Raw genomic sequence first — 22,159 nt, 5'->3', positions numbered from 1 at the left:
CTCTAGAGTGCGCAATTCTTATCCGATTGGGATAAAATTTCGCACGACGTGTTTTGTTATGATATCCAACAACTGTGCCAAGTATGGTTCAAATCGGTCAATAACCTGATATAGCTGCCATATACACCGATCTGGGGTCTTCACTTCTTGAGCCTCTAGAGTGCGCAATTCTTATCCGATTGCGATGAAATTTTGCACGACGTATTTCGTTATGACATCCAACAACTGTGCCAAGTATGGTTCAAATCGGTCCATAACCTGATATAGCTGCCATATAAACCGATCTTGGGTCTTGACTTCTTGAGCCTCTAGAGTGCGCAATTCTTATCCGATTGGAATGAAATTTTGCACGACGTGTTTTGTTATTATATCCAACAACTGTGCCAAGTATGGTTCAAATCGGTCAATAACCTGATATAGCTGCCATATACACCGATCTGGGGTCTTGACTTCTTGAGCCTCTAGAGTGCGCAATTCTTATCCGATTGGGATAAAATTTTGCACGACGTGTTTCGTTATGACATCCAACAACTGTGCCAAGTATGGTTCAAATCGGTCCATAACCTGATATAGCTGCCATATAAACCGATCTTGGGTCTTGACTTCTTGAGCCTCTAGAGTGCGCAATTCTTATCCATTTTGTTATGATATCCAACAACTGTGCCAAATATGGTTCAAATCGGTTCATAACCTGATATAGCTGCCATATAAACCGATCTGGGATCTTGACTTCTTGAGCCTCTAGAGGCCGATTTGCCTGAAATTTTGTACGACGGATTCTCTCATGACCATTAACATACGTGTTTATTATGGTCTGAATGGGTCTATAGCCCGATACAGCTCCCATATAAATCGATCTCTCTATTTTACTTCTTGAGCCCACAAAGGGCGCAATTCTTATTCGAATTGGCTGACATTTTACACAGGTCTCCAACATATAATTTAATTGTGGTCCAAACCGGACCCTATCTTGATATCGCTCTAATAGCAGAGCAAATCTTTTCTTATATCCTTTTTTTGCCTAAGAAGAGATGCCGGGAAAAGAACTCGACAAATGCGATCCATGGTGGAGGGTATATAAGATTCGGCCCGGCCGAACTTAGCACGCTTTTACTTGTTAACCTTATATTTAGAAAAAAAACTTTTCCAACATTCAATAACAAAAAAAAATGTCTAACCAAAATTGCATAGCGTAGGGCATGCCAATGAGTGTACGGAATACCCCGGGCGGGGAAAACGATACATTACATAAAATGCTCACACATACATACGAGTTCATACGATTTGTTTTCCATATTCCATTATTGTAAGCAAGCTGATTTTGATTAAAGCGAGTGTAGATTCGGACGTGTCACTTCTCTGCTTCCCAGTCCTGAGTAGATTCAATCAGTCGTTAGCCAGAGTGGGTGTCGTCGTCATCGGTTATCTTTGCTCTTGAAACCCTACAAAAACTTGACTTTGTACTGCCAAATACCATCGTTTGGCATAGTGTCTGGTCTAAACATTTCGCGGCTATTGACAAACACGAGACGTGCTGAAATTTAAGGCGGCAAAATATGTCAAGCTTAGGACGTTTACGTTTAATCACCTTCGATGTAACGAACACTTTGCTGCAATTCCGTTCTTCTCCGGGCAAACAATACGGTGAAATTGGGGCTCTGTTTGGTGTCCGATGTAACAATAATGATTTGGTTACAAATTTTCGTTCAAATTGGTGCGTAATTTAGGTGAACAAATGGTGTGCAATTAAAATTTTTAAAATTATATTGTGAAAATGAAACAAAGGGCATATTAGGAGGATACTGCTCGTGTTGCGAATAGAAAATATAATTTTAGATATCCATTTTAAAAACAAACAAATCTGACAAGAAAGTATTTGGTGGTCACCCCTATTGCAATACTGAAGTATAATGTCCATATTCACAAAACATAAAGTAGGAGTATTTGAGAGATTTACTATATCGAACTGGGAAATAAACCTATCTAAGTTTTGTGACTACCGGTGCAAGTGTTTTATAATGAGTATTTTTTACACAGATCTAAATAAGCCTCGTATACAATGAGTTGTAATGGATAGTTCATTTTTTATTAAATATTGAATCGATTATGTAAAATTGTTCATTCAACTATATTACATTAGAAAAATGTTAATTACCTAGCCACCATTGAATTGATGTTACCAGTGCTATGTAGGTTATAAGCGTTTATAGAATTGTGAAACAATTAAAATTTTTCTCTAGCTTTAGCAATGAAAAGCCATGTTTCCACCAGAGCCCAAATTTGAGATAATCTCCAAAACCCGTTTCCACTACGATTTATGCGGTCAATAGTGACGTTTTTGACAGCGTTTTTATTGTGATTAGCATTTTTATTGTGTTCAGCATATATGTACATTGCGGTCAGCAATTAAGTTTGTGAAACGATTTTATTAAATTACTATTAAATTTTTTAATTTCAATAAGAAATTGTCAGATGCTAAGAAAAAGTGCTGCCCGAAAATCCTAATAATAACCGGTATTCAAGGCAAACGTAGTATTGCATTTGAATTTGGAAGGAGATTTCCTGCATATCCCCTCAAATAAGTAGTTTTGCTCACATTGAAAATGTATGGAAAACCTCGTTGCAAAACACGAGATTTCCGAAATCTCGTCTCAAATCTAGATTTGCTCCTAGTGGAAACATGGTATAAGTTATATTTAAAAATGCTATAATCAAGAAAATAACGTCAAATACAAATTAGTAGAAAATATCTGGAGCAGTTCAGTTATTATTCAGAATGGATTTAGCCCATTAGGTTTGGTTCTCTGGACCTCTTTTCGCAGGGACAACTATCAAACACTATATATATATATCAAAAGAAAATGAATAAAAAAGGTGGAAAGTGTCATGTAAAGGCAGTATGGTGTTGGTGCAAAAAAAATTTCGTAAATAAGTTAAAAAAAAAACAAATATATTTGAATTAAAGTTTTCGCAATTAAAACTCTACATATAAACAATTAAGAGCGTGCTAAGTTCGGCCGGACCGAATCTTTTATGCCCTCCACCATGGCTCGCATTTATCGCGTTCTTTGCACGGTATCTCTTTTTAGGCAAACTAAGAATAATGAGTAAGAACTGTTATGCTATTGGAGCTATCTTAAATTATAGTGCGATTCGGGCCATAAGTGAATTGAATGCTGAACATTGAAGAAGTCATTGGATAAAATTTCAGTCCATTCGGATAAGAATTGCGCCTTGTAGGGGCTCATGAAGCATAATCGGAAGATCGGTTTATATGGGAGCTGTATCAGGCTATAGACCATATTGGACGTATGTTGAAGGTCAAAGAAAAAGCCGTTGTACAAAATTTCAGCAAAATCGGAGACGAATTGCGCCCTCTAATGGCTGAAGAAGTCAAACTCTAAGATCGGCTTATATGGCAGCTGTATCAGGTTATGTACCGATGTGCGCCATACTTAGCATAGTTGTTGGAAGTCATAACAGAACACTTCATGCAAAATTTCAGCCAAATCGGATGAGAAGTGCGTCCTCTACTGGCTCAAAAAGTCTAGATCCAAGATCGGTTTATATGGCAGCTATATCAGGTTATGAACCGATTCGAACCATACAAAACATAGTTCTTGGAACACTTCATACATAATTTCAGCCAAATCGGATGAGAATTGCGTCCTCTATTGGCTTAAGGAGTCAAGACCCAAGATCGGTTTATATGGCAGCTATATCCAACCATACAAAACATAGTTGTTGAAAACCATAACAAAACACGTCATGCTAAATTTTAGCAAAATAGGATAAGAATTGCGCCCTCTAAAGGCTTAAGAAGTCAAGATCCAAGATCGGTTTATATGGCAGCTATATCAAAACATGGACCGATAGGAACCATTTACAATCCCAAATGACCCACACTGATAAAAAGTATTTGTGCATAATTTCAAGTGCCTAGGTTTACTCCTTCAAAAGTCAACGTGCTTTCGACAGACGGACTGACAGACATGACTACATCGACTCAGGACGTCGAGACAATCAAGATTATATATACTTTATGAGGTCTTAGACGAATTTTTCGAGGTGTTGCAAACGGTATGATGAAATTAGTAGGGTGGAGGATATAAAATTCTGCTGGTAGTGAGGAAAATGGCGAACAACATTATTGGCAACGCTTGAAACCATTATGGCTACCATTTCCGGCATAATTTTTGTTTGTTTTATTAGTTTTTGTAAATTTATTTATTTTAAACAATAAGTGCAGGTAAAAACAGTAAAAGCGTGCCACCATGGATTGCATTTGTCAAGTTTTTGTCCTATATCTATATCTCTTTATAGGCAAACAAAGGATAATGGATATTTCAGGTTATCCACCGATTCGGACCACACTTGTTTTGGATGTTGGAGAAGTCATTGTGGCTCAAGAAGCAAAATGGGGAGATCGGTTTTATGGGAGCTATATCAGATAATAAATCGTATGTGGAAGGCCAAAGAAGAAGTCGTTGAACTATTTTTTAGCCAAATCGGATAAGAATTGTGCCATCGAGGCTCAAAAATTCAAATCAGGAGATCGGTTTATATTGGAGCTATATAAATTTTTGAGCCATATCAAAAGGCTTTATGCAAAATTGCAGCAGAATCGGATAATTGCGCACACTAGAGACTCAAGAAGTCAAGATCCGTAAATATGGCAGCTATATCAAGTTTTGAACCGATTTAGACCAATTGTTGGAAATCATAACAAAACACCTCATACAAAATTTCAACCAAATCGGATAAGAATTACGCAGCTATATCAAAGCATAGACCAATATGGCCCATTAACAATCCCAACCGACCTACACTTATAGGAATTATTTGTGCAAACTTGCAAGCGTATAGCTTTATCCCTCCTTACTGTGGCTCGAAATCGAAAAATTCTCAAAATCCATCTGTAACTGTGAAATGGCTAAAAATATTTAAAATTTTTTATGTGCAATTTTAGTCACTAGTGGGTCCGGGGATACACTCATCGGCGATGACATTTGGTCATAAGCCAAGAGCTAAACTTTGTATTGCTTGTCAAAACTTTGTATTGCTTGCCTATCAGATATTTTTGTGCAGATATCCTACGGGTATTTCGATTCTGTAAAATATGTTACACTTATACGGGACAACATTTTGAAAATGTCGCTCCAACCCATAGTGTTACACTTTTTGCATTTTCAATCGAACATATTCATATGTCCCTATGTAGTAATTTCAACCTACAATAATAATACGGTAAACATCGCATTCTCAACTTCGGATGAAGAACTTTCTAGCAATGCCGTTAGTTATTTTTTCATTTTTCTATTTTTAAATATTTCTTTTTAATATTTCGCTGCTTTTTTCCAAACATTCACCATTGGTTTTGTAGTGAGATTGAGATATGCAATTATTTAGTCAAAAATTTCGGCGAAAATACTAGCCAGGTATTTTTATGACGATTTTTTTATTAAATATTACAAAAAATATGTATTTTCCAGTAGTTTTAATTTGTCTTAAACTGGTTAAATAATACCAAAAGGGTTTTATTTCGACAATGGGTTTTAAATGCTATTTATTTCCACAAAATACTACGCACACAAACTGAAAGCATTAAACAAATATCCCAGCTCCAATTTGTGTGGTGTTCTTCGTGAAGCCTAATACTGACTTCGACTTTTCATACGAACTGTCGAAACGCCACCGAAGCGCAGAGGTTAGCATGTCCGTCTATGATGCTGAACGCCTGGGTTCGAATCCTGGCGAGACCATCAGAAAAAATTTTCAGCGGTGGTTTTCCCCTCCTAATGCTGGCAACATTTGTGAGGTACTATGCCATGTAAAACTTCTCTCCGAAAAGGTGTCGCTCTGCGGCACGCCGTTCGGACTCGGCTATAAAAAGGAGGCCCCTTATCATTGAGCTTAAACTTGAATCGGAAGTTTGCCCCTGTTCCTTAATGGAATGTTCATGGGCAAAATTTGCAACTGTCGAAACGCACTATAAAAAATGGTGACGAAGATAATGCGAACACAATCCGTGTAAGTGGTACTGAGTTCTCTGAGTAGCGACATGTCGCTGCATCAGGATAAATTTCGCGCAATTTTAATTAAAAATGTAATTAAATGAGCCGATACTCTGCTTCAATACTGTTGTCTTTGTTGTTTGTTGTTGTTTGACTTTTGTTTGTGGTCTGACAAAGAAAAAGAGTCCGTCGGATTTCGCAATAATTTAATAGGCATTTTCGCTGTAAATGAAGTCAGTACTAGTGAAGTTTATCACGAGAAAGTTGCAGATAGTAGAATGCTCAATACGATGTAGCTGCAGTCGCGAACAAACAGCGGTATTGAGTAGAAAGTCTCAGAGAGTGGCCGGATGGCACCGGCTCTTGCTTAAATACTGAGTGCATATGATGTTCGATACGACAAGTCGAGTTATTGGCGCCTATGAATAACCAATGGCCATCCAGTTCCCGCTGCGATCGGTCGTATAGAACGGAACGACCGACTATAAGAGCTTGACAAGGATCGCCACCTTCATATGCAAATGTGGCTACAACAACAGCATTAAACAAATATTGTTTTTAGACGCATTTGAAGAAAAGACATTTTAACCAATTTTTATAAAAACAAGTAAAAGCGTGCTAAGTTCGGCCGGGCCGAATCTTATATACCCTCCACCATGGATCGCATTTGTCGAGTTCTTTTCCCGGCATCTCTTCTTAGGCAAAAAAGGATATAAGAAAAGAGTTGCTCTGCTATTAAAACGATATCAAGATATGGTCCGGTTCGGACCACAATTAAATTATATGTTGAAGACCTGTGTAAAATTTCAGCCAATTCGTATAAGAATTGCGCCCATTGGGGCTCACGAAGTAAAATAGAGAGAACGATTTATATGGGATCTGTATCGGGCTACAGACCGATGCAGACCATAATAAACACGTTTGTTGATGGTCATGAGAGGATCCATCGTACAAAATTTCAGGCATATCGGATAATAATTGCGACCTCGAGGGGTCAAGAAGTCAATATCCCAGATCGGTTTATATGGCAGCTATATCAGGTTATGAACCGATTTGAACCTTATTGGACACAGTTGTTGAAAGTAAAAATAAAATACGTCATGCAAAATTTCAGCCAAATCGGATAGGAATTGCGCCCTCTAGAAGCTCAAGAAGTCAAATCCCCAGATCTGTTTATATGACAGCTATATCAGGTTATGGACCGATGTAAACAATACTTGGCACAGTTATTGGATATCATAACGAAATACTTCGTGCAAAAATTCATTTAAATCGGATAAGAATTGTGCCCTCTAGAGGCTCAAGAAGTCAAGACCCAAGATCGGTTTATATGGCAGCTATATCAGGTTATGGACCGATTTGAACCATACTTGGCACAGTTGTTAGATATAATAACAAAACAGGTCGTGCAAAATTTCATTTCAATCGGATAAGAATTGCGCACTCTAGAGGCTCAAGAAGTCAAGACCCAAGATCGGTTTATATGGCAGCTATATCAGGTTATGGACCGATTTGAAGCATACTTGGCACAGTTGTTGGATATCATAACAAAACATGTAGTGCAAAATTTCATTCTGATCGGATAAGAATTGCGCACGCTAGAGGCTCAAGAAGTCAAGACCCAAGATCGGTTTATATGGCAGCTATATCAGGTTATGGACCGATTTGAATCATACTTGGCGCAGTTGTTGGATATTATAACAAAACACGTCGTGCAAAATTTCATTCCAATCCGATAAGAATTGCGCAATCTAGAGGCTCAAGAAGTCAAGACCCAAGATCGGTTTACATGGCAGCTATATCAAAACATGGACCGATATGGCCCATTTACAATACCAACCGACCTACACTAATAAGAAGTATTTGTGCAAAATTTCAAGCGGCTAGCTTTACTCCTTCGGAAGTTAGCGTGCTTTCGACAGACAGACGGACGGACGGACGGACGGACGGACAGACGGACGGACATGGCTAGATCGACATAAAATTTCACGACGATCAAGAATATATATACTTTATGGGGTCTCACACGAATATTTCGAGTAGTTACAAACAGAATGACGAAATTAGTATACCCCCATCTTATGGTGGAGGGTATAAAAAAAACCCTACATTCTGCTCGACAGAAAATCATTTTTTTTGTTGGATGCTGGCTATTGGCGTATGATAGAAATCTCACCTGTTTGAAAAGATTTCCCAAATTAGGAAGTAACGAATTTTTTTTGACTGGTCAATTTTCACCACAGATTTCCTACGTACCCCTTAAAAAAATCATTTTTCGTAAAATTGTTATGGTACCAAAGCATTTCAATGCGAAAACTTTAGCAATTTAAATGAACCATCATGTGTATTTATTATACCCACCACCGAAGGTATATTCACTTTGTCATTCCGTTTGCAACATATCGAAATATCCTTTTCCGACCCTACAAAGTATACATATTCTTGATCAGCGTAAAAATCTAAGACGATCTAGCCATGTCCGTCCGTCTGTTGAAATCCAGCTAAAGTCTTTAAAAATAGAGATATTGAGGTGAAACGTTGTCCATACGTTGAAAACGTTGAGGTTGCTTATTGTCCATAAGCAGGTTAAGTTCGAAAATGGGCTATATCGGACTATATCTTAATATAGCCCCCATACAGACTGATCCGCCGATTTAGGGTCTTAGACCCATAAAAGGCACATTTATTATCCGATTTTGCTAAAATTTGAGACAATAAGTTATGTTAGGCTCTTCGACATCTTTTTTCAATTTGGTCCAGATCGGTTCAGATTTGGATATAGCTGTCATATAGACCGATCCTTCAATTTAAGCTTTTGGGCTCATAAAAAGGCGCATTTATTGTTCGATTTTGCCAAAATTTGGGACAGTGAGTTGTGTAAGACCCTTCGATATCAGTCTTCAATTTGGCCCAGATCGGTTAAGATTTGGATGTAGCTGCCATATAGACCGATCTCTCGATTTAAGGTTTTGGGTCCATAAAAGGCGCATTTATTTTTCGATGTCGCTGAAACTTGGGAAAATGAGTTACGTTAAGCCCCTCGACATACTTTTGCAATATGGCACAGATCGGTCCAGATTTGGATACAGCTGCCATATAGATCGATCTCTCGATTTAAGGTTTTGGGCACAGTGAGTTGTGTTAGGCCCATCGATATTCTTCAGTTTAAAGTTTTGGCCCCATAAAATGCGAGTTTATAATCTGATTTCACTTTTCTTTTCGAGATCCGCGTCGTATATGGTTCAGATCGGTTTATTTTTAGATATACTACTAAAAAGCCCAATATTTTGTTGTACACAATTGAACAATGACTTGTAGTTATTAGTATTTGGTCCAAATCGAAACATATTTCGATATAGCTGCTATGGGGCATAAGGTATGCATTTTTCACCGGATTTTGACGAAAGGTGGTTTCCATATACACCCGAGGTGGTGGGTATTCAAAGTTCGGCCCGGCCGAAATTAACGCCGTTTTACTTGTTTTTGAATAAAAATGAAAAATTAATAACAATATCAAGATTTTCTTGAAGGAAAATCAAAAATTCCAAAATTGGTACATTTTTCCCCAAATTTATAGTATTTAAAATTTTGTTAAATGTTTGTCTTTCGAGAAATATTCATAAAAATATTAACTTCAACGAAATTTTTAATAATATTTTGTTTATAAAATCGCAAACATTTTTTCTTTAAAAAAAAATATTTTACATTTCGGTCTTCAGAGAAAATTTCATTAAAAAAAATTTATTGATATTTTGCCTTTGAAAAAATAATTTTGAGTTTTATCTTTAGTGGATATTTTACTGATATTTTTTCTTAAGAAAAATTTGAATTGAAATTTTGTCTATAAAAAACCAGAAATTTAGAAAAAATTTTATTACAATTTTGTCTTTAAAAAAGATTTAATTGCAATAGGGGGCCGTCTGGGCCAAGTTTTGAAATTTTGCCTTTAAAAATTCTTTCATAGAAATTTTGTTTTGACTGATTTTTTTTTTTTGAATTTTGTCTTTAAATTTTTCTTTTTTTAATTTTATTTTTAGTGAATTTATTTGAATTTTTCTTAGAAATGATTTATAAAATTCTTATCTTCAGAAAATAAATGTATTGAAATTTTATCTTAATTACAAATTTTATTGAAATATTTATTTATTCATTTAGTCATTCCGTTTGCAACACATCAAAATATCAATTTCCGACCCTACAAAGTTTTTATATTTCGGATCGTCGAAAAATTTTAGGACTATTTAACGAATTTGGCACAGATACGTCTATTTGATGCACGCTGGTTAAGTTCTTGAACGGCCAAAATGGGACCATATTTGGATATAGCTGCTATATAGACCGATGTGCCGATTAAGGGTATAATGCCCATAAATGCTTTATTTTTATCCGATTTCGCTGAAATTGAAACAGTGAGTAATTTTAGGCCTCCCGACATCTGAACCAAGTATGGTTCAGATCGGACTATATTTACATAGAGCTGCCATATAGACCGTCCTGCCGATAATGGGTCTGAAGCCCATAAAAGCTTTATTTATTACCCATTTTCGCTGAAATTTGAAACAGTGAGATTCTTTAAGACTTCCGTCATCCGAACTAAATATAGTTCAGATCGGACTATATTTATATAGCTGCCATATAGACCGATCTGCCGATAAGGATCTGAGGCCCATATGAGCTTTATTTTATATCCGATTTGAAGTCCGCTGAAATTTGAAGCAGTGAGTTGGTTTTAGTCTCCTAGCATGCCATCTGAATATGGTTCAGATCATATTTTATTTAGATATAGCTGCCATATAGAGCGATTTGCCGTTTAAGGGGCTAGAACCCACATTTGATTTCGCTGAAATTTGAATCAGAGAGTTTTTTAAGCCACCTGCCATCTGACCCAAAAATGGTAAGATCGGCTGTATTTAGATATAGCTGTCATATAGACCATTATGCCGTAAAAAAAAGCTTTATTTATTACACGATTTCGTGGAAATTTGAACTAGTGCGTTTTTTTAAGCCTGTCATATAGACCGATATGGTGTAAAAAAAGCTTAATTTATTTCACGATTTCGTTGATATTTGAACTAGCGCGTTTTTTAAGCCTCCCGACATCCGAACCAAATATAAGTCAGATCAGACTATATATATATATATATAGCTGTCATATAGACCGATCTTCCAATTTAGGGTCTTAGTCCCATAAAAGCAGATTTATTGTCTGAAAATGTTACTTGTATATGAGTTCTCGGGACCTGAATAAAATATGATCGAGACCAGCCCCCATTAAGATATATCTACGGATATAGTAGTGGAGTTATAATAAAAAAAGGATGATTATTATATCCATGTTTAATTTGGTCCAGATCGGTCCAGATGTGGTTATAGATGCCATAAAGAACGATCTCTCGATTTAAAGTCTTGGCCCTATAAAAAGCGCATTTATTATCCGATTTCGTTGTAATTTGACGCAGTGACATAAGCTGCGTGTCTTATATGGTGCTAATCGGTTTATATTTGGATACAGCTGCCAAAAAGACCAATATTTTGTTCTACAAAATTGAACAGTGACTTAAGTTTATTAGAACACTCAATGTCCGTGCCGAATTTGGGTGCATAAGTTATCCAATTTTCACCGAATTGTGACGCTTTTTTCTTCTTTTTCTTTAGAGAAATTTTAACTGAAGGAAGGTATTTCGCTATATTTTTTAGATAAGAAAAGATTTTAAAGCAAAAACTCGCTGGTTTCATTCAGTGTAAATATGGTAAAATTTTAATAAAATTGTTTCCTTATCATTGAAATTTGTATATTGTTTCAAAACAGAAATCACCAAAAAAGAGCTTTCAACGGTGAAAAACGAACAGCCTTTAAGAGAAAATTTCATTGACATTTTTTCTTTAGAGCAAATTGCAATTAAATATTTTGTTTAGAGAGAATTCCATTAATATTTTGTTTTTATAGAAAATTTTATTAAACTGGCACAATTTTGGCTTCAAAGAATTTTTCACTGAAAATTTTAAAAAAAAAAACTATTTTTATTCTGTGTTCAGAAAAAAAAATGGCCTGAGCTAAAATATTTAATTTTCATATAGAATAAGATTAACTGAAGTCGTATCTACACAAACAATTTTTGTATTTTTGTCTTAAAAAAAAATTAAATTCTTTGTAATTTGAGTAAAGATTTCATTGAATCTATGTCGCTAGGAAATTTCACTAAAAAAATTTTAATTTTGTCTTTAGGAAAATGTTAAAAATCTCAAAAAATTTCTTTAGAAAAAATTTCTTTGAAGTTTTGTCTTTGGAAAAATAATTTAGAGGGCCCCGGTCCTGAGCCCAATTTCGCTCAAAAATTTCCCAGGGGTTAAGGAAGAACGCAACATATTTATTGCATTATTAAACGTTCTGAAATGCAAGAAACTTTGCTAATGTCGCTAGGGACATCTTGGTGATGGTATTTGTCGACACAGGGGAAGAACAAGGTGACACACATAAAAACAATAAGAGTGTGATAGTCAATGGACCGTCATCTGTAATCTGATGTACTTGCGGGCTTCATCCAGTCTGCGACGATGCAGGTTGGTATCAGTGCCGATACAAACTAATTGCCATCGGGGAACAACGCTCAATTTAGACGTATCGCTGCGCGCTGAAGTATATTGGCCAGAACTGACAAGGCGCAGCACTGGATTTAGTCATGAAGGAACATATTCTTGTCTTATTCTTCTCGACCAATAGCACACGCTTGGATACCAAGGATTCCCTCAGATCCCAAATCCATACTTAGGAGACTGTGGGACTGTTATCCAAATCCTCTAATCACCGACTGGAAGATTGGATGAGGCTGATGGCTACCGGGGGCATGCTGTATTCGTACTAAACTCCGGCTGTCTCGCAGACCTCAACAAGTCTGAAGGAGTTGTATCCTATGGTTTCAACAAGTTGAAACTGAAGATGTATAGAAGCGGTGAGGTTGGGGAATCAGAAGACGACTCAGCCGTTGTTGCTGAACACTTTTCTGAGGACCTATCGATCACATCTCTAAAGTATGGAGGATTGCAGAAGACTGAAAGTCCCTCTGCCACTGTCGGAATAGAACGAGAAGGCGTCGAAACGGGACCCGACAAGCCCTGAGTAGGTGGATTAGGCTCAAGGTGTTCGCCAGCAGAGAAGGGCGTAACTCAGCAGCAGCAATTAGTGAAGCATCTGATAAGGAATCATCCACACCGCAATTGTCTTGTGTCCAGAGGAAAAGTGGTTCCGCTGCTTTCTCAACTGCCAGTGGATGCGTAAGGAAACTCATCATGACAAGCAAACTCATCATGACATGACTTCTGACAAACTCTGTAGATGAGGGTCATCCAACAGTGGTGGAAATTCTGAATCCTGATTATGGTCCGGTTTTCGCAAATAAATCCCCACCATTGTAAGGCCTCTTCGGCGGCACTAAAGGTCCTTCTGATGTGAGGAAGTTGGACGTGTTTCTTTTCCAGGAATCATAGGTGTGCGGAAGAATGTTTCGTGAATTAAGAATTCGTGGATTTAAACTACTCACGGTTACGGGGAATGGGAGACACAAAGCCCGTATTCTAGTAAAGAGTAGTTTAACACGTGTTAAACTACTCTTTACAAGAATGAAGAGTCTTTTGCAGAGAAAAAGAGCCTCAATGTAGGATGTGATGCTAATGCACATTGCCAGATACGGATAAGTTCGGATATAAACAAAAATGTGTGAGCTGCTTATCGAATATACAGTGTGATTTTTTAAGTGCTATAGGAAAGTTTTTCAAGAAAAAAGCACCTTAAATTCAGAAAAAATCATAAAATCTTTTTTTGCATCAATAGTACGGTCCATATAATTTAGTGTTTGAAGATTATTTCATGCAAATGTTGACCGTGACTGCGCCTCAAATGGTCCATCACTTAGTCCAGTTTTGGCATACTCTTTCCAACATTTCGGCCGGTATCACACGAATAAATGCGCCAATGTTGTCTTCTAATGCGTCAATTGAAGCGGGCTTGTCTGTATAGACATAAGCTTTAACATAGCCCACAAAAAATAGTGTAAAGGCGTTAAATCGCACGACCTAAGTAGCCAATTGACCCTTTACAAACGTGAAATAAAATGTTCACCGAACTCGCCTTTCAATAATTCCATTGTTACGCGATCTGTGTGGCATGTGGCCCCTTCTTGTTGATACCACGTGCCATGCAAGTCAAGCTCTTGCATTTTGGGAAAAAAGTTGGATATCACACGATAGCGCTCACCATTCACAGTTACGTTACGATTCGCATCATCTTTGACGAAGTGTTGTCCAATGATGCCAAAGCCCATAAACCGCACAAACTGTGATTTTCTCTGGATGCATTGGTAGCACTTGCAATGCTTCTCGCTGATCTTCACTCCAAAATCGACAATTCTGCTTATATACGTACCCATTGAGCCAAAAATGAGCTTTGTCGCTGAAGAAGAAGAAGCGCTCGATGATCTTTCTTAACAGAGCAAGCATTTTGATAAGGAAATTCAATAATTTGCAAGCGATGCACAGTGGGATGTCAAAACAAATAAGTGGAAATAAGTCTGCCATTTTGGAACGGAGGGTGTTATCTTCATGAAATTACATGATTAAAGCTGAGGTTTTATCCAGTTTATATGCAAAATTTCAGGGCCCTAGAAGACCCAGGCGCCCATTGGTAGGCCTTCAAAGTTGGTCACCTCGGACCTACAAAATTTTGTTCGGGCTGCCAAAAAGCACATTTATGGTCCGATTTTCAAAGTTTTTTTTTTTTGCTGGAGTCTTTTTTCGCAGAGCCTGGTCTCTTATTTTGATGCTTGTGAAAGCATTTCTGAACCGATTTTAAATTTTTCTTCTGAAAGCATTTCTGAATTTTTTAACTGATTTGGAAAGCTAATAAAATTTACTATTTTTTTTTTTGTCGCGATATATGCTAAGATCCGATTGTTCAGTCAAAAGTTATACAAATCAAAAAATAGCAAAAAAGTAAATTTTTGGCATTTTTTTGTAAAAAAGGTAATTTTATTGTTTCGTCTCTATACAGAAAACTTGGCCCAGCACTATCAATTTTAGCTTACTGTAATGGAAAGAAGACTTAATGTAGATGCGTTTTAAGTGTAACGTTTATAAATTGTGTATACTCTAATAGAAGATCTGTGAAGTACAATATTGGTATTTTTTACAAAAAGAAAAAAACTGGGAAAACCCTTCGAGTTCTTAAAACGCAGAGCTGAGACCCCTAACTTTATAACATACTAGCTGACCCGGGCTCCGCTGCGCCTTCCCCCAAAGGAAACAAATTTTTCGACCATGCCAATATATGGCTCAAATGAAAGGTATTTGAGATTAGAAAACGAATTTGATAACCTATTTTGGGGCCATGTGTTTGGGAACGCCTCATCCTGTAAACTCCTCTTAAGCCAATGGCAATATGGGGTTTAAATAAATGGTATTTAAGAGAAGAGCACGATGCTGATATTTTTCAGGGCCAAGTATCTGGGGGACCACCTTTCCCCCGAAGACACCACTAAATCAGACATCATATGAAGTATTTTAAGAATGGAGTACACCTTACATCCAAACTTAAATTCGTTGACCAATAAAGATCATATGAATTTCGGACAAAGGCACTTATATTGTTGAACAATTAGTCAAGCGATATACTATATTCGTAGCATGGTATTTCACTAAAAGCTCTTTAATTGTCGAAAATAAATATTCCAAGGAAACTTTTGTTCCATATAAAGTAAAAGAAAGCGCAGCGGAGCGGGCCCGGGTCAGCTAGTCTATAATAAAGAAAAGCTAAAACAAAAGCTAGGATATTGAGTTAAATTTATTCAGAAAAAATTTATACATATATTTAGGTACTATGTTGTTGTTGTTGTCACACTTACATGTGGAAGGGGGTAGCGATTCTTGACCAGCCTCTGGGAAGGCTGGATCGTTCTGATACATAAAACCGACGCTGAACACGAGCACAAGTGTTCCAAAGTTGGAAAAATATTGCTTCACGGTTACCTTTTTTGTGTAAATTTTGATGGTCTATCAATGGCTTAACTTTGCATTTGCATGTACTAAGTTCTTAGGCTTCAATTTCTCGTACAGGCGACAGCCAGTTCGGGATGATCCTAAAAATGTAACCGAAACGAATGGCACCAGACACTGGCAAACAGATGCTACTTTGGATTAAGTAAGCCGTTTAGAAACTAGACCACCAAGACACTGATACTACCCGTATTGTTAGATACTTCTGAGACATGGGTACTTGTGAAAACAGATGAGGCAGTGCTTGGAGTATTTGAGCGAAAGATTCTTCGTAAAATATATGGACCAGTTTGCGGTAATGGAGATTATAGGCGACGTATGAACCACGAGCTGTATGACGACGATAGCATATTTAAACGAATCAAAATACAACGGCAGAGTTGGCTAGGTCATGCTGACAGATTGGATGAAGAAGCTCCAGCAAAGAAGTCTTTTGAAGGCAAACACGGTTGTAAACGCAATCCGGTACGGCCAAAAGCCCGATGGAAAGATCAAGCGGTGGAAGGCACCTCGAAACTTGGTGTCAGAAATTATAAAATGAGCGCAGAAGATCGAGGCTTTGCACGAAAACACTATATTATCGACAGTACTTACTTTTTACGCTTTTCAATTCACTGCAAAGTTAAAAATACCCAATAGCTTCAAGATTTTACGTAGATTGAATGACGCAGAGATCTATCTGTGCATTGTTGTAATGTAAAACATGCATGTAGGTATGCGTGTGTGTTTTTTCATTCTTCCTCTTGCACACGAGAAATAGTGACAAAATTCTGAACCTCTTTCAAGTATACATTAAGGAGGTTATTTGAACTTGACTTGAAAAATTCCCCCATCAAATTTTCACAATGAGACAATTCTCATTGTATACCCACATGGACATATATCAATAACATAATTTTTATATTTATGATAAAAATTATTAATATTATGAAAAGTTTCTTTACATCTATAAAACAAAGTTTCATAAATATAATAACTTTTTTTCATAAACGATCATATTCATATATTTTCTTTCATTAAGAATTTTCATAATATTTATGATTTTTGCATTACTATAATAAAATTTTTCATAATATTTATGAACAAAAGGTTATGAAACCCGATCATTGCATTTATGAAGAAAAATTCTCTCTGTGTATATCGTAGTTGGCGCAGTCTTATTTTATCTCTCACTGAATAAACCCCATTTTATAACAGCAGTATGTGCCTCAGGGACTTGGCAGAATTTTGAAGGAGCCCTAACCTCAAAAATCTCCCCCACTAAATAGTCAGCAAACACTATTCACCACCTGGACAACTGATTACACTATAGAGCTTGAAATACAGGTCGACGGACAAGCGTCCCCAAAGGTGTGGCACCCAAAAACTTGGCAGTAACCCTCAACAACTGTCCTTTAATGTCGACCCACGCTACTAAGAACTGCGAAAGGGCAAGGAACAAACCAGTCAAATTAAAGACCATCACAGGACGTCATCAAATAATGAGCAACGACCATATAAGCGAATAGACTAAGATCCTTAGGGCTAAGTAGCACTGTGAAAGTCTATTTTAATAGTTTCTATAGGGCTGCCATCGAGAAAACCTCCCGAACTTACGCGGGCTGGCCCCGGGAGGAGCATAAAGAAAAATATCTAAATGCTTAACAACACAATTACTGGCTTAGGTATATGTCCATAGTGGTATGGGGCGGATTAAAATAATCCGACAGCAGAGCTGGATCTGGAAACCACTTTCGAGTCAGAATGATCTCAGAGAGAAGAAAAGTAAAGAAGAATCGACATGCATACTTGCAGTGTGGCTACAACAACAAGAATGCGGCTACAATCCGAAGGCAGCCGGTTTTACGTACTGAATTGACCTGTCCTTCATCAGCAAGGACTGTTCCCGCAGTGTACAATACATTGCTACAACAACAACAATATAGCGAGTTATTGGTGACTTTAATAACCAATGACACTTTGTTCCCGCGGCGATTGGTCCTATGGACCGCAACGATCCTAAGCAGCTTCACGAGATCGCTACATTTACATTAAAATATATGGTAACTACAACTACAGCAAAAGAATAGCATACACGACGGCGTGAAAGTTCCGCTACCATATGAATGGCGTTCTTGGAAGCCAGCCGTCACCCACAGCACCTGAAGGAGTTAACCTCCCTCGGCAAACCACAGTGGTTCTGACTAACCATGTTCCGGCAGATGCAACCGCCTCAATTGGCTAATTGCATGAAGTTGTTTCGGACGTACCGGATGTGTGTCCTTTGTGTGACCGGGGACAACACGTTTACGTCAGCTATGTATCTGCCCCGCCAATCTTACATGACTTAGTACCAGATCCTTCCGCGGGAAATTTTAATTTTCTAAAAACAAAAAAAATTGCTTCCCATTGACAAAGGTCGCCCCGTGCCGATGATTTAATAGTGCAGAAAAAGAAGAAGAAAATGGCGGTATATTCTTGCAAATGCACAATCCCATGGCAGCCGGTTGTACGTACCGGATTGACCCGATGGAGTCTTTCATCGGCAAAGTCGCCAGCAATAGGGGGATAAACACCGCTGAAAATTTTTCTGACGTTCCTACCAGAATTCGAACCCAGGCGTTCAGCGTCATAGGCGGACATACTAACCTCTTCGGTCGGTCTATATAAGAGCCTAGAACGGAAATATGGTCGGAAGGGTTGCTGTCGACTTCTATTTTTTCTTTACATAAATATGCAGTTTTGGTTCCTATATGCAACTCACTGAATTAAATCATCATAAATCATTTGTGTTGTCTGTTTGCGCTTTCATTTTCGGTCTTAGAATCTTACTGAGATTCCATTGCAGGAATTGTCCGGCTTTCGACATTGTTTAATGCTTTCTATGCAAAGAATAGTATGGCAAAAACATTTAAAAGTCAGCAAAAGTGTGCTTTGTTGTTAGAAACAATTGACTGAAAGCATTGAACAATGGTCTAAAGCCGAACAATATCCTGCAATGGATTTTCAATAAATCATTTGTTTAAAAAAAGTTATTGTGAAAAAATAATGATTTCGCTGTGAAACACAAACTTACTAGAAAATAGCATATCACTATTCTTGAGAACAAATTCGTTGTTGATAAAAAAAAAATGTATGTGTTATATCTGTAGAAGCAGTTCTTTTAGCAACCTTTTCGCTTTCGAGATCACATTTTAAATACAAAAATTTGTTAACTTGGTCATTAAAAAAATACTCTTAAATAAAAACAATTTCACTTTAATTGCAGGCAGAAGATGAACCGTTGGTATCCCAACTTCGGAAGGAATTCAGCTCTTATGGAATGGCATCAATGGTGGAGACAATTAATATCAAGTGAGTGCGGTTACTATTAGCCACCGTAGCTAAGACGTTAGCATTTCCGTCTTTGACTCCAAACTTTTGGGCGCAAATCCCGGCAAAAACATCAGTAAAAATTTCAGCGGTAGTTGTTGTTGTTGTTGTTGTAGCCAAATTTTCATGTGGAGGTGGCGATCCTCTTCAAGCTCCTGTATGTGAGCAAGCTCGTTTCGATCGACGGGGGAACAAGGTGGCCATTGGTTATTTAAAGACTCCAATAACTCGCCTTGTCATATCGACCAACATGCAACATCCGGTGCCGCCCGACCTCTCACTGAGATTCTCCGCTAGATACCGCTAATTGAACGAACTGCCATAGCAGCTATTCTGTATGGAGCATTCCACTATCCACAACCTGTGGACGCGCCCGGTAGCTCGCAGCTAAGCTTCTCGTGACAGCAATGAACACCACACAGATTGCACCTCAATGTTCCAGCCTGTGTGGTGCTCACAGCTATGTGAGGCATTTACTTTAGGTAATCAGCCGTTTAAACTTCTCTGTGGTGTCGCTCTACTTCAAGTTGTTCGGACTCGGCAAAAAAAGGAGGTCTTTTATCACTGAACTTAAACTTGTTTCAGACAGCACTCATTGATATGTGATACTTCTCTCTCCGCTATTTGTTAGTGGAATATTCATGGGCAAATTTGCATTTGACTACGTAAATAATGAAATTGTAATTGCATTGATTTTCTTTTTAAATTTCAGATACATTTGCCGAAAGTGGATCGCCAATACCGGAGGATAAAATCGATAGTTTTACCAAACATCTACTGGAGCTTTACAAAACCTCATCCTGCTGGCAGCATTGCAATGGTAGTGTTGATCTCCTTAACTATTTACGCATGCAGCAGCAATTAGGGGCCAGAGAAAATGCAAGAGGTGAATATCCGTTCGTAATGGGAGTCATTTCTAATTTTGATCCTCGCCTGCCAAAGTTGTTGGTTAACTTGAAAATTGATCATTTCCTTGAATTCGCTCTCAACTCATATGACTGCAAAGTTGAAAAACCCAACAAAGAGATATTCGATATGGCCATGAGAGCATCAAATCTAAACGATCTCAAGCCTGAGCAATGTCTGCATGTGGGGGATGGTCCCACAACTGACTATATTGCGGCAAAATCCGCAGGCTGGAATGCAGCATTAGTTCATGAGAAAAACGCTAATTACTTAACTGCAAAATACGGTGAAGACAAAATTGATGCAAGTTTTGTCTTTCCTAGTTTATACGATTTCCACAGGAAACTTGCCACAAATAGTATAACGTGGTAGTTTTGTACACAAATCTTTTTCATATATATGTACATAATGTATTTTATTCTAATTTTATGTGAAAACCAATTTCTTGCAAATTATAACATACAACATTCCACAAATTATTATGATTGATTCGCAAGTTTAATGTCAGTCAGCAGAGTAGAATGCTTCTCAAAAAGCTCTACTAATGGATCCTTTGGTTTGTTGAATTCTTTATCGAATTGTACGCCAATTGCCCACAACGATTCCAAATCGTAGGTTTCTCTGGCCTTAGGTGAAAATATGTGCAAGGTAATATTGCCCAAATCCATTGCCATCCAATCACGGCTTTTCTCCCCCTCAATTTTAGGTAGAGTATCACCCTTTTGCCTTTTTATTTTAAATATGCGGCGTACGAATTCAGCCGTAGCCAACATATGGCGATAACTTCTCCCACTACAGACCACCATATAATCAACGTACTTCAATTCTTTGGGTACTGAACAAACAAAGATGTCCTCGGCGTTTTCTCTTCGTAAAACGTCCACCAGATCTTCAACGTCAAAGACACCATGAATTCCTCCTGTAATCGAAAAATACTTGAATTATTTATATACTGCACGCCAAGAAGGTCTTACTTTTCAAATTTAGCCCCATGTAGGCATCATCATACATGTCATCAGCATCATCTTCGGTTTGATAGCGTTCACGCTCCTCTATAACATCAATGATTTCTGGTGATTCCTCTTCACGAAATACCTTAAATTTTTGGCTCATTGCTCCGGTAAGAATTGATTCCGTTGACTCCTCCGTTATGGCTCCAGTGGAAGTCTTGTTGTTTTTCTTCTCTCCTTCACCAGTTTTGATCTCGGGTTTGCTAAATTCATGGTGGAAACAACGTATAAATGGCACGCTCAACCGTTTATCGTTAATTAAACGAAATAATCGAACACTAAGCATTATGTTTCGTTACAAATTATTATTCAAACATATGACGATGTTATCTCACACACGACATATATTGACAAAACTCGATTTGTGTAGCAACAGTTATCGATTTTAGCGAGTAATGGACCGGTCTCACATTAACACATATCGTTCAAATTGGTCCGTGAGGAAGTTGTCGATAAAATATTGCCAGTCTTGTGGATACGCTAGCTTAAGCTAAGTATTCTGTTCAGCTTTTCAAGCAGAATTCTGTCAAACTTCATACAAAAAACAACGTTGGCGAAACGTTGGTTAAAAATAAACGCGAAATTAGAACTTTGCTATTGGTGAGGAGAATGACAAAACTAATCAAAATGGTAACACTTGAAACCATTGACGGCACAATTTTTGTATGTTTTAATGGTTTCAATGGTTCGATTTTCTTAATTTATTTGCGAAAAATAATTAAATGTAGAAAACAATAAGTGCGGATAGAGAAATGTGTTTATGTATGGAGACAAAAGCATATGTTGAGTGTCAAATTTTGCTCACGAAACAATTAAAAAATTCCGCGGCTATTC

General features: G+C 37.5%; 2 protein-coding genes across 3 annotated transcripts; one reads left to right on the top strand and one right to left on the bottom strand.

Moving 5' to 3' along the window:
• The first annotated feature begins 1,325 nt into the window (after positions 1-1,325).
• LOC106093272 (rhythmically expressed gene 2 protein) lies at positions 1,326-20,791 on the top strand. 2 transcript variants are annotated; one of them, XM_013260318.2, is made up of 3 exons: positions 1,326-1,714; positions 19,306-19,391; positions 20,122-20,791. In XM_013260318.2, exons 1-3 carry the CDS (start codon positions 1,557-1,559, stop codon positions 20,685-20,687), a joined length of 810 nt encoding a protein of 269 aa, XP_013115772.1. In that variant the 5' UTR covers positions 1,326-1,556; the 3' UTR covers positions 20,688-20,791. The 2 variants fall into 2 exon arrangements, with proteins under 2 accessions (XP_013115772.1, XP_059216330.1); XM_059360347.1 differs by lacking the exon at positions 1,326-1,714 and adding an exon at positions 19,067-19,170.
• On the bottom strand, positions 20,687-21,675 carry LOC106093273 (mitochondrial assembly of ribosomal large subunit protein 1). The gene is made up of 2 exons (XM_013260319.2): positions 21,290-21,675; positions 20,687-21,234 (listed from the first exon to the last, which is right to left on the bottom strand). The coding sequence occupies exons 1-2, from the start codon at positions 21,609-21,611 to the stop codon at positions 20,795-20,797; spliced, it is 762 nt and encodes a 253-aa protein (XP_013115773.2). The 5' UTR covers positions 21,612-21,675; the 3' UTR covers positions 20,687-20,794.
• Positions 21,676-22,159: the final 484 nt, after the last annotated feature.

Source organism: Stomoxys calcitrans, chromosome 1, assembly GCF_963082655.1.
Source record: "Stomoxys calcitrans chromosome 1, idStoCalc2.1, whole genome shotgun sequence".
NCBI lineage: Eukaryota > Metazoa > Arthropoda > Insecta > Diptera > Muscidae > Stomoxys > Stomoxys calcitrans.
The sequence above is the reverse complement of the archived record's forward strand: the minus strand, read 5'-3'. Positions and strand labels throughout refer to the sequence as shown.

Excerpts from the sequence above, each read along its gene's own strand:
- LOC106093272 (XM_013260318.2), top strand. The coding sequence starts at position 1,557 with ATGTCAAGCTTAGGACGTTTACGTTTAATCACCTTCGATGTAACGAAC. Across the intron at positions 1,715-19,305 it reads ACAAATTTTCGTTCAAATTG|GCAGAAGATGAACCGTTGGT; the intron begins GTGCGTAATTTA and ends CTTTAATTGCAG. Across the intron at positions 19,392-20,121 it reads GTGGAGACAATTAATATCAA|ATACATTTGCCGAAAGTGGA; the intron begins GTGAGTGCGGTT and ends TTTAAATTTCAG.
- LOC106093273 (XM_013260319.2), bottom strand. The coding sequence starts at position 21,611 with ATGCTTAGTGTTCGATTATTTCGTTTAATTAACGATAAACGGTTGAGC. Across the intron at positions 21,235-21,289 it reads CATGGGGCTAAATTTGAAAA|GAGGAATTCATGGTGTCTTT; the intron begins GTAAGACCTTCT and ends TTTCGATTACAG.